At 40.8% G+C, this 12,337-nt stretch overlaps 1 protein-coding gene across 4 annotated transcripts; it reads left to right on the plus strand.

Moving 5' to 3' along the window:
* The first annotated feature begins 1,920 nt into the window (after window positions 1–1,920).
* On the plus strand, window positions 1,921–12,277 carry scarb1 (scavenger receptor class B, member 1). 4 transcript variants are annotated; one of them, XM_057018991.1, is made up of 14 exons: window positions 1,921–2,127; window positions 3,748–3,908; window positions 4,922–5,063; window positions 5,146–5,349; window positions 5,526–5,621; window positions 5,703–5,818; window positions 5,899–6,065; window positions 6,146–6,264; window positions 8,565–8,638; window positions 8,716–8,767; window positions 8,945–9,091; window positions 9,654–9,701; window positions 10,862–10,934; window positions 11,407–12,277. In XM_057018991.1, the coding sequence occupies exons 1-14, from the start codon at window positions 2,008–2,010 to the stop codon at window positions 11,412–11,414; spliced, it is 1,527 nt and encodes a 508-aa protein (XP_056874971.1). In that variant the 5' UTR covers window positions 1,921–2,007; the 3' UTR covers window positions 11,415–12,277. The 4 variants fall into 4 exon arrangements, with proteins under 4 accessions (XP_056874971.1, XP_056874970.1, XP_056874973.1 ...); XM_057018990.1 differs by lacking the exon at window positions 1,921–2,127 and adding an exon at window positions 2,610–2,940; XM_057018993.1 differs by lacking the exons at window positions 1,921–2,127; window positions 9,654–9,701 and adding an exon at window positions 2,611–2,940.
* The last annotated feature ends 60 nt before the right edge of the window (window positions 12,278–12,337 follow it).

Below are 12,337 nucleotides of genomic sequence, written 5' to 3' on the forward strand. Positions count from 1 at the left end.
TCAGCCTCCAAAGTCAATAAAAGTTACGAAATCTGTTTGACAAGTATGATTTCTCGTCCATCGTGGACAGAAATGGTGTCATAAACACATGACCACTATGTTGAAAACAGGCTGTACAATAGAGCTCAAGGCTGCTCCAAAAGAGTTCCTCTTTCTGAAATGCCAGCATCAGCATCGAGGAAGGAAGACATGCAAATAAACTCTCCCACTGTTCCAATTCAGGAACACAAATATTCCGTTTGATGCCGGAGGCGATGCTGTGGATTACAGATTTCTCACAGCAGTCAGATGAGGGGCTGTGGTGGCTGCTGCTCTGAGCCTCTATGTCCCTCTAATAGCTATGAAGCCATCATGTGTACACCCAGAAAGAGAGCACCTCTTCATTGCCCAAATCCACCAAATCTGTGAATAAAGACATAAGACATTAATGAATAGACTTCACCATTATCCCTTGGAGTTACGTTTTAACTGTAAAACAACTATAAATTCACACGGACACGCTTGGTGGTGCCAGCGGAAAAAGGGTTGTACTCCTAAAAAATGCAGGATGCATGATTACATACCATAGGTTTGCTCCATGGCAGGTCATGAATCGTCTCGGTGTGACGCATGGGTCCGTAACATGTAACGTTTGACCTGGGCTGCAAAATCTGGTCACATCCTTGGCACCCGGTTATTTGCTCACAAGGACGTTCTGTAAAATAACAAAAGACAACCAGTTCGTCATTGTGGCATCCACGGCCTTCATCAGGTGCCAGCATGAGAGCCTTTGTACAACGGCCATGAGGAAGACAATTGGTGGAAATATAATGCAATGAAACAAAAATTTCACGAGCAGGCACTTCTGAAGCCTTTGAGACTTTTGGCGGAATTGTAATTTACGAGCCGATGTCATGTTCTCACAAACATCCCGGCCGTACAGTGGCGGCAGACAACTGAATGGCGGAGCTATTGCTTGAGCTCCTCACTCCTGGGACGTTGGTTCAGACTCAAACATACATAATCTTGTGTATTATCAGATTTCATCGCAAGCTGCTGAGAATGGTTTCACATCTGAGATTTACCACCAGATGAGAGGTTTCAATGTTGTGCCTGCCAGTTTTTGTGAGATCGTTTTTCCCCTCGTCCTAAAGGTGTAGCAGATCTAGTGGGAACTCATTCTGATGATCCACTTTTGTCTCCACTTCATTCAGGCCCACCACAGTCCTGCCACCCTCAGGCAGCAGAGGTGACTCAATACTGGAGGACTCCAGTATCAAACCTGTGCTGGAAGATACATAATCATTTTTTTTTTTTTTTTTTTGACAAAGTGGGTCAGATTAGTCTGAAGCTCAAAGGTGTACTGCTGCTGCAATAAAAATGGACAAGGGTGTAATTGTATCCTTGTCTGGCTGTCAGACTTCCACAAACAGTCATCGGCATGGAGCGCTCTACTTTCCTGCCCCGGAGCCTCGTACGAAGGCGGATGCTTTGCTCACATCTTCGGTTCATAGTCACCATGCTACTCGTTATTCTGCCTGCTGTCAGTCAAGCATGCTACAATTTATAGCTTACCCTGGCTGTGTGAGGGCAACCAGAAAGAAGGGTCATGGGGGTGTTCTCAAGGGAGCCCCCACAGTGGGACATTCTGTGCAGATGTGGTTGTTGGTGCTATAGGAAGGTCTTGGTATGGCATCCTAAAGAAGAACTCAATTTGATTAGCACCTAATGCCCAAATTTACAACAACTTATACCAGCTCACAACAAAAATCTAAACAATAATTTGCAGTGATGAGTATCTGGCTGCATGTGATTTTACAGCTTGAAAATTCAGCCCCACCCTTGGGGGGAAAAATGAAGGAAAAAAAGTTGCCCCTGAAGCTGACGAGAGGTGGGGTCTGCACAAAATATAAAAAGTGCCAACGACTTGCTGCAGCCTCTTTCAAACCTCCCTGACAAATATCCCCACATCATATTCGGAGTTGCAGACTCAGAGGAATTTTCCAATCCAAAAAGTTACCGATAATCATGACTATCGATAAAGCCAAAGTTGCGCTTGGATTTATAGTGGCGGGGGCGTTAACGTTGGTTTTTGGTGGGATTAGTGTGCTTATGGGGCCGACTGTGATGACCGACCAGGTAATAAAGGTAAGCTGGGCGCTGTTCTTGTTTTCGGTCTATGAAATGTAAATATGCATGGTCATCTATGAAAATGTTTTGTATAAAAAAATCACTATTGTAATTGGACTTGCATTTAATCATTGAATAATTGTCATTAAAATGGACTGATGTATGACTTATGTCTATTATTTTGTTCATTCTAAAATATTCGAGAAAGTCTATATCAATATATATATACACACATATATACATATATAAATATTATATATGAGAACACGTTCCGTATCAATAGGTCCCAAGGTCATGTGTTCACTGCTTCTGACAATTTTCCATTGTCAAATTAAGAAAACTTAAAATTTCATCTCGTAAATTTATGAAACTTTTCCTCTTTTATACTACTTTATTTTATTTCCTATTACTCGCACGTTCATTCAATCTGTCGCGGGTCTGCGAGCGCTGCAGCAAAAACTACATTTCCCAGAGTGCTCTGTCCTGCGACGGCGTGACGACTGCATTTAAACATGGGGACAGCACAAGCGGGTCAAAAACATCGAGCAGCGGCTTTAAAAGCCGGCTGGACCGCGGTCCTTGTCATTTAAACACCGGCGTTAATTGGGAGAGGTCATTGTTATCACTAGCAGTGATTCAGCCGTGTGTTTCTGCTGGTCTGTCGACACAAACAACACAGGAACACAAAGTACCGTCTGTCAGTAAGAAACTATGGCAATAAATAAATCTAAGGTCGCTGTCGGCTTTATAGTCGTCGGTGTCCTCACGGTTTTCTTTGGAACTCTTCTTACTTTTGTGGGACCACTAATTATCGACGACCAGGTGGTAAAGGTAGGATACCGTGCACATTTATTATGTTCAGTCATTACTTTGAAGAATTTATAGCATTTATTTGCAGCCCAAGTTTCAATCTGTGCGGTGAAAACGTAGATATCCTGTTGGTTTGTCTTCAGGTTAACTCATTTACAGGATAATGTTGTGTTCACAACGCGCAGAGGTCACCTTTTATATCTTCATTTTGTAATAAATGTTGCCCTTTATGTGTCGGCCTATCTAATCTTTTGATAGAGACCTGTTACTTTCTGAAAAGCTGTGAAAACTAAGTTATATGTAGAAGCTTTGGCACATTTACCCAAAATACATGTAAAACATTTGATAAGTAAGGATTATGATAATTCATTTATCTTCATGTTTTAAAGGAACAAATTAAAGCAGAGCTAGTTTAACACTTGAGGTAATTAAATTAATTTGCTCTTAATATCCTAATTAAATTATACACAGTCTTCAGTGATATATACTACGCTACATTACTGAGTATAAAGTATAAAATATTTTGATTTTATAAATGGTGCAACATTTTATAGGTTGCTTTACAGGCTAAATGTGCTGTGTAAAAGAGGATCTAAAGTGTGGGTTTATGCGTTGATATATGGTATAGATTCTATACTATAAAACAGAAGTGATTTTTTTATTTTTATTTTTTATTTTTTTAGCGCTCTTTGCACACACTGACATTTTTGAAATTTTGTAATGGGACCTGGTTTAATTTCTAATAAAGAATGATCCATCCATAATCTCAACATCTCTATATTAATATTTGTATATTGACTGAATTAAACAAAACTTTCTATCTCCTAGAACACAGTCATTGACCCCAAAAATGAGATGTCCTACACCATGTGGAGGGATGTGCCCGTACCATTCTTCATGTCTGTTTACTTCTTCCACGTCTTAAATCCGAAGGAGATTCTGGCTGGAGAGAAGCCCATGGTGGAGCAGAGGGGACCTTATGTGTACAGGTATGTTTGACTTCGTCGTTTTTGATTGAAACTGTTCAAGTTTAGGTGTTGGGTGATCTAGTATGGATGTATCAAAAATATGTCTGATTTTAAACTCTAGTTATTGTTTTTGTTGTCTCATTTACCTGAAATAAAAACCTATTAACTCATCAATTAAAATATTAGAACAAAGACCACCTCACTATTACCACCCCATGCTGATAGAAAAGTGACTGAAATTTCTACATTATTCTCAGTTCAGGAAATTCAGGTATCTGTGTGTTTTGTATATTAAGAAAAACAAGGTCTGCACCTTGTTTTTTAGAGAAGTTTTAAGACGATTCCTTTTTAAAAAAGTTAACAATCTGATTGTTTTAATAATTAGAGATAGTGTTCAAATAAAGGAACCTCGAATGCATCATGATGATAGTCCATATATCGCCATTCTTTACTCCATTTATGGGGCGCCATTTGGCATCAAAGTATGTTCAAAAAAGTGTTTTATTTTTTAAATGTGCATATTCGCTAAATGCTTAGTTTCACGTGAGACATTTAGATTTAAAAGTAAGGTTTAGATTTAGCATTCAGATCTAATAATTTAAGATTTAAATTCAACTTGAATTTAGATTTAACATTGAAATTTAACATTTGCATCTATCATTTAATATTTACACTGAACTATTTCATATTTACATTTAACTATTTCATATATATCTATGATAGTAAATCATAGAAAATATCCTAAAAAGTGATTTTAAAAAAATTCTCACCCAGTTAAATGTGAAAAAAGGGTTGCTGTGTTTGAGTTGCTTTACAATCGGCACCCCATGTGCAGTCTTACATGTTGGCATGTGCTTTCCGCTGAGCGTGCAAGCCTGAGCCTACATGCGGTCAGACACTGCATGTGATTAAAAAACAAAAAAACATAAGTGAACAACCTGGTTTTAATCATCAAAGCAGTCAGTCAGTTTATAAAGCCCAAATATGCAAACTGCTTAAAACCTAAGATTTTTCCCTCTTGAAATGTTCTTCAGAAAACGCATCCAGAAAGACAACATCACATTTCATCCCAACTCCACGGTGTCTTACAAGGAATACCGAAGCTACTACTTTGAACCGAGCATGTCTGTGGGGAACGAGTCCGATGTTCTCACCCTTCCAAACATGCTGGTGCTGGTGAGCCAATATTTTCTCCTTCTAAACTTTGCGATTAATTCAGTGACGGTCCTTCAGCGCTGAATCCCATCGGTGCCTCCAGGGTGCAGCAGTCATGTTGGAAAGCCTGCCCGCTCCTGTGCGCATGATCATCAGCATGGCATTCAAGACCTTCGATGAGGGACCGTTCTTGACAAAGACAGTGGGGGAGCTGATGTGGGGTTATGACAGCAAGCTGGTGAATTTCCTCAATAAATACCTGCCCGGCATGCTGCCCTCGTCTGGGAAGTTTGGCCTCTTCTCTGAAGTGAGTTATTAAAATGACTTCTAGCACTTTACGTTCACCTTCAATTGCTGCTACTAAAGCAAATAAATATTCACCTCGCTAGCATGCTATCTGTTAGATGCGTTGTTTAACCTTTGCTTTTAACGCTGAGGCCATGAACTGAATCGGAGAGAAGACGACATTAATCTGTCTTTTAGTTCAATAACTCCGACACTGGCCTGTTCACCATCCACACCGGGAAGGACGACATCAGGAACGTCCACAAAGTTGTCTCCTGGAATGGCCTGACAGAGGTTACTGAACACATCTTAACCACCACACAGGATTTTTTTTCCTTCCTCGTTCCTGTTTTTGACTTGTTGCTTCGTCTGCAGCTCTCTTACTGGCGGACCCCTCAGTGTAACATGATTAACGGCACAGCTGGACAGATGTGGCCTCCCTTCATGACTGAGGAGAGCACATTGCCCTTTTACAGCCCAGATGCCTGCAGGTAAAAAATCTTTTACTTTTCTCTCTGGTCCTAATTTCAGCAGATTTACAGATGTTTTACCCCCCCCCCCCCCTCCACAGATCTCTGGAGCTGGTTTACCAGCGCTCTGGCGAGATGAAGGGTATCCCTCTTTACCGCTTTGTTGCTCCTAAAACCCTGTTTGCCAATGGAACAGATTACTCCCCCAATGAAGGCTTCTGTCCCTGCAGACAGTCCGGCCTCCTGAATGTCAGCAGTTGCCGCCAAAGTGAGTCAAGACCCCCGTTTATCTGTGTAAACGTATTTCCATTGTCGTGCTTCACGCTGTTTTTGTTTGAATATCTCCAGACTCTCCGGTCTTCATCTCCCACCCTCACTTTTTCAACGCTGACCCTGTGCTGCTGGACTACGTGCATGGGCTCTCTCCAAATGAGGAAGACCACGGCCTCTTCATAGATATTCACCCAGTGAGCACAAACACACTCACACACGCACGCACATGCATATAACTGACCTGACCTGACCAGATTATAGCCTCAGTATAGTCCCATAAATTGTTGTGCTTCCATGCAGCTACGGTCATAATACATGCGCTCTTTGCTTTTGCTGATACTGACCTTCAGTTGATTAGTGATGTGTTATGTGACGGTGAGTCAGTGTTATGAGCATTTTAATTGCCAGCTGATGGAGAGAAGCAATAACCGTTCCAAATTATGAATCATGTCACACAGCTTGGGACAACTTCTGGAATACAGATGTCTTTGTTGGCCCGATCAGTGTCGGTACAACAGTCATGTTGAAGAACGTTATGAATGGATGTGTATTCGGTTTTACTATAATGTTGGACTTTTTTCCACTGAATGGTACTTGAGATAAATAAGAGTATGATTTTTATTTTAGGCTACCAGATTCACTTAAAAATCATTATTATATTCCTTCAGTAGGATTGTTATCACTGTCCTTGAGGTGATCTTGCAGTGGACTGATTAGATATGGACAACAGATAACATTATAATGAGTCATTTCTTTATACTTGTTCACAAATGTTACTTTATTTTCAGTAAAAAAAAATCAGGCTGTCATGCTAGTTATAGACCTGTTTTATGCAGAACTGGATAATCCTGATATTTAAAGGAAATTTACATGTTTTTATCATTTCAGAGTCAAGTTTGGTTGCATTAAAAGAATCAACACAGCTTTATATTTAATACAGATGAGCAGATCATTTGAGCAGCTTGTTGATGCCGTGTGCATCAGTCTTTTTCTTATCACTGTGTTTTATTATACTTTAACCTCTGCTGATAATAACCATAATTTTTGTGAGGAGGCCTGAATTCCTTTTTGTTTCTTTCTGGTAAAGCTGAATAAAATTTACTAAGAATGACTGAGAACAAGGTAATGACCAAAGGTGAGAATCGAATCGTTTCTTTTTAAATCCAAGCGATAAACACAGATCCATATTTAGTGCTGCGTTGCCACGTATCGTCACGTTCCAAAGCCGTTATGCAACTCTTCGGTGCGATTTGCTGAGCCCTAAGCTGTGATAAGGTGTTGTGATAAAGTGTAATTTGCTGTGTCCTTAGTTGTGATAAGGTAATTGGAAACTATCTCGGTGATTGCAGCTCTTTATTGAGAGTTAAGGTTTGTCAGACGTTGTCGCAGTAAAAACGCGACTCTCGCTGTTCTGATAGAAGCGCGTGTCCGCTGCAGGCTAGCAGAGCTTTCTGTGTCATTCAGATCTAGATTCATATCACAGGACATCTCAGTGCAGCGTTTGGTGAAGATGAAATGCAAATCAGCCTTTGATTTTTGTGGATAATAGCTTTTTGTTGTTTGAGAATGGGAGGCAGAATTTCCCCCAGTTGTTTCCTCTTAAACAGCTGCAGAAAAACAGTTGTCAAATTCAGAAATAATAAAATACAACCTTTAATTAGATTAGAAAGCATTTTAGAAAGTTCATCTTTGCAGCTTGTTGGTGTAAGCACAGCCCCTGAAACCATTAGCTGTAAAAAGAATTCTTAAAAACAACAATCTTTGTAGTAAATTATACATCTACTGCAGAACATTACTCGTGCTTTTTAGACTTTATCACATTACATATTATTTTCTTGGTAATGTGAACAACTTGAGTTTGGTTAAACTCTTGAATGAACACTTGAATTAATCCTGAAAGATAATGTCTTGGATGGATGGAAAAGAAAGTAGAGCCGCTGGATATGGGTCCGTCTGTTGCAACATCGCCGTGTTCCAAAACCGTTGGGCAACTTGTGTAAACTTTGGCAGCAGAACGGTTTTCTGAGGAGTGATAAGGTAATTGAGATGTGGGACTATCTCGGTAATTGCAGTTTTTTGTGAGTTAAGGGTTGTTTAAAACCATAAAAACACGTCGTTCCTTTTATTTATTTATTTTTTAACAACCAAACTGTGCTGACTAAAGCTACAGTGTATCTGGGGAAGGCCGCCAAAGCTTTTTCCAAATGCATATGAACTTCATGGAACTACCGCTATCATAAATCCTTCTAATATCAGATATAATTCTCTCTAGTCACTGTTAGGCGGGAAGAGTCGTACTTTGAGCGTACTGACTAAAAGCTACATGAAGAATTCTTTTTTGTATTGAAGTCTTGGGTTTCCTGAAACCGTTTTGCTCTTAGAACAATGACATTTTTGTTTATATTCTTCATATATTTACCTGCAAACTTTACAGCTAAAATCAGTTGTGCGTGGTATTTCCTCGCGTGAGAGCTGTTGATTTTCTTCCTTTCAGCTAACTGGTGTCCCGCTGAATGTGTCCATCCGCCTGCAGCTTAACCTCTACATGAAGAGAGTGAGAGGAATTACGTAAGGGAATTATTCTTTCAACTTTGTTGCCTCACAGACTTTCAGCTCATTAAACGAAGATCTTTTTGACCCATTAGAGAAACTGGGAAGATCTCTGAGGTGGTGATGCCGATGCTCTGGTTTGAAGAGGTAATTAACGTTTTTAGAACGCAATAGTGCAATTTACGACATTTTATCCTGCAGCGGCTCAATTACTGTTACTGTGCTGTCACATTATATTCAGTATGTTTTAAAAATCTCACACAAAAATAGCTGTAGCACAAAACGGGATGCACAGTTAATGGCTGTCTTCTTCCCCCTCTTCAGAGGGGATACATCGACGGCCCTATCCTCAACACATTCCACACCAACCTCGTTGTCCTTCCTGCTGTGATGGAGTACATGCAGTATGGAATGATCGCTCTCGGCCTGGCAACAATAATAATCGCCGCTTTTGTGCGTTACAGAGTCAAGGTAAGACTGCCCCCTACGCTTACAGGCGGCTGGGGTTTTAATGTATTTTAACTGCATGCTGCATTGTTCTGCATCTTGTCTGCTAACAGTTAAGGGTCTGGAGCAGGAGGGTCTGAAAAACTGTGATTTACATCTACCATAGGCCGTAAGAAGCCAGAGTCTAGTAGATAAAGCCTCTTTTGTGTGATTAATTAGCTGTGAGTATTGGAAATATGACCAGAACATTTATTTGAATAGTCTCCATGCAGACACTCTTGCTCCATTGTAGACGTGTCTGCATTCCAAAGCCAGACTTGATTTATCCACAAACTTTAACTCGGCCCCTTGTGACTGACTGCATGAAGCCAGCAAGTGTTAATACCTGTAGTGTATTATATATCAGTACTGTCAGATACTCTGATCAGATGCACATCACAATGGTCCTGCAGCTAGGAATCAGACTATTTCTTACAATCTGCTGTTTCGAAGGAAAGAAAGTTCTTCTTTTATATTTCACCCCATTGTCACGTGCAAAAATTCACAAGTGGTTGAGTGTCTTGTTTTTGATCTTTTGTGTTTGCAGAGGCAGGTCGAAAATGATACATTTAGTTCTACGGTATTTGAAAACGGGGTTCGTAAATATCTAAATATCTAAACGATCTGTCTTCAATCATCTCGTTTCCAAATTTTGTTTTGTTTGTTTGATTTTGGATATGAAGACTTCAGCCTCAATCACCAATTCATTCCAATCAGTGTTCAGATGACGCCTTAAAGATCTCCCCAGAGTCTTTGAGGCATGTTGATCTCAATCTGTTCTGAACAGGAAGTCATTTTTATAATCACTCTTAATCATTTTGTGGCCTTGGAAATAATACTACTTCAAATATTATGAAGGAAATCTACTGCTTTTTACCATATCAAAACCATTCCAGTGTTACTTTCTGTACAAGGACCGATCACTGGAGGAGTAATCAGTAAAATCTACCGTGTAGAGTTGAGATGTTATGGATCAGGAAGTTAATGAAAGTCAGGTACACAGAAGCTAGTCAGGAGGAGACCGGTAGAACTATTTAACAACTGACTGCACGGTTTCTGTGACGATTATCCTATTATTTACATCTGAGTTTTCATGGCAAATTGAATGACTTGATGACTCAAAGTCTGCTGCAAAAGCTGCTTGTAATAATTTGTTGTTTATATAAAAAAAACAAAAAAAAAGACATCAAAAACCACTGGCTTATTTCAACCCTACTCCAGGATGATCCTTACATATAATAATATTGATTTCTGATGGTTAAAATGCAGGGCCAGCTCTTAGCATGGGCGCCATCTGCTGGACGGGGGCGCCGCCTCAAGCCCTCCCTAAAAAATACACAAATAGCATGAAAATAAAAACACAAATGAGATTAAACAAACTCAGTGGTGCCATTTCCCCATGCTCGGTCTTCAAAATCTAAAAAAAAATAGAGGTGGGGTGGGGGGCTTGATCCGGCTCTGCTCAGACGTGCTGTTGGTGTAACAATATGAATGCCTCCCCCTGTGGCTGTGAATAATTGTAGGGAAGACTGTTAATTAACCAATCATGGCCCTTATAATTAACTGCATGACTGACTGGATCAACACCATTAAAAGCGACTCCCTGCATGAATCCCGCTGTCTCTAACGTTTCCACAATTTTTAAAATAAAATCCGGCGCTGCTCGCTCCACAACCCCAATCAAAGCAGCGGCCGATTTCCTTTTTTCGAAATTCTGATTGGATGACGCTGTGAACCTATTTGGTCGCCTTTTAGGTCTCAGACAAAGAACAGATAAAAGGTTCACGCGACCATGAAACACAGGAGAAATATATCATGACTAATTCAGGTGGGTGCGTGCATAAGAGCGGACACACGTTTCAATGTTTCTGTGCTATAATGCTGCAGCGTTAAACCCAATATTTGACATATTTATACCTGAAAAATGGACGACTCCTTCCTGCCTGCGTGCGATGTTTAAAACGGGAATGGCGATCCGTGTCAGGGACGCTTGGATTAATGCAATTTTGTTTCCTCTGTTACATCCTCAGCAGTATCCAGGTAGCACATGCATGCTTTTGAAAGTAGTTGTGCAATCTTTACAAGCATTAGGCATGAATAGTGTAACCAGGATACTAACCCCCGTGTCAGCATCCTCCATGGGGATTGGATCTGAAAAGACAGGTAACTGTGATGTGTGAAGAGGAAAAGCAGACCGCTTTTGTCTGAGGGTGTTTTTGTTGCACGCTGCGTCCAACCTTGTTCCCCGCACCTCCTTTGTCTCCCGAACACGTTTTAATGTTGAGCTCTTTGTTCTGCAGAGACATAAATGTGGAGGAGGCGCCACATCCGAGGGAGAGGCGAGCGCCTCGGCCGGGGAGAAAGACCCTCTACTGCAGGACGATGTGGACTGACACACATATTAACACGCACATCAACACAAACAATTGGTGTTGGGGATTTTACACTTTTACTAACATCACTCCAACTTATTCAATGGGGAGAAACACTGGCACTCTCTGTACAGCTTAGTGGCTGTGAATGATGCATCGTTCAAACAGTGACTCTTGATGGGCATGAACGTGTTTGAATTACCCAACTTCAGTCTCAAAATTTAGAGAGATGCATTTTTGTATTCAATTCTGTAAAATTTGCAATGCAGCATTTTCAGATGATGATCGACGACCTGTTCCACGCGTGTGCGGAGCACGCAGCAGGTTTTCTGTTGACTATTGGCTTTCGTCAAAGGCTTAAACATTTTGCCCCATTAATGCACGAGTGCTGACCTGAGAGGGCGTCGGCCTTGAGCGGGAGCCGTTAACGCAGATGGTGACACGGTGGTTTGCACCAGTCCTGGGTTTGTTTCCTCATCTGTCACTGTTGAATATGGATGTTTTCCCAGGTCCCAGTGGGATGCTGGCTGTTTGGCCTCCGCTTTAGATCGGCGTTACTCTGCAGGGGAACTAAAGCAGGGGCCGAGCAGTTATCTGAGGACCAGTGGGCCTTAATTAACTGTGATAGACTGGAAATATGTCGAGGCTCAAATGCAGAAAAATGTCAAACATTTCATCGTTGGATCCCCTTTACATTGTCCTTCATAAAAATGTGGATATATACTTGATGGTTCAGGCAGGTTTCTTTTAATGAATTGTGACGTGGCACCATGAAGAAATAAACAAGCCATCAATTGACGCTCATCTGGTCTTTTTTTTACATTTTCTTTTGCTGGTTTGCTGCCACACAGCAGCACCA

The sequence above is a fragment of the Takifugu flavidus genome, chromosome 20 (genome assembly GCF_003711565.1).
Source record: "Takifugu flavidus isolate HTHZ2018 chromosome 20, ASM371156v2, whole genome shotgun sequence".
NCBI classification, from domain to species: domain Eukaryota; kingdom Metazoa; phylum Chordata; class Actinopteri; order Tetraodontiformes; family Tetraodontidae; genus Takifugu; species Takifugu flavidus.

What these genes read in the sequence shown, in the direction of transcription:
- scarb1 (XM_057018991.1), top strand. Translation starts at nt 2,008, where the DNA reads ATGACTATCGATAAAGCCAAAGTTGCGCTTGGATTTATAGTGGCGGGG. An exon ending in TGACCGACCAGGTAATAAAG is followed by an intron (nt 2,128 to 3,747) that starts GTAAGCTGGGCG and finishes TCTATCTCCTAG; the next exon opens with AACACAGTCATTGACCCCAA. An exon ending in CTACGGTATTTGAAAACGGG is followed by an intron (nt 9,702 to 10,861) that starts GTTCGTAAATAT and finishes GTCGCCTTTTAG; the next exon opens with GTCTCAGACAAAGAACAGAT.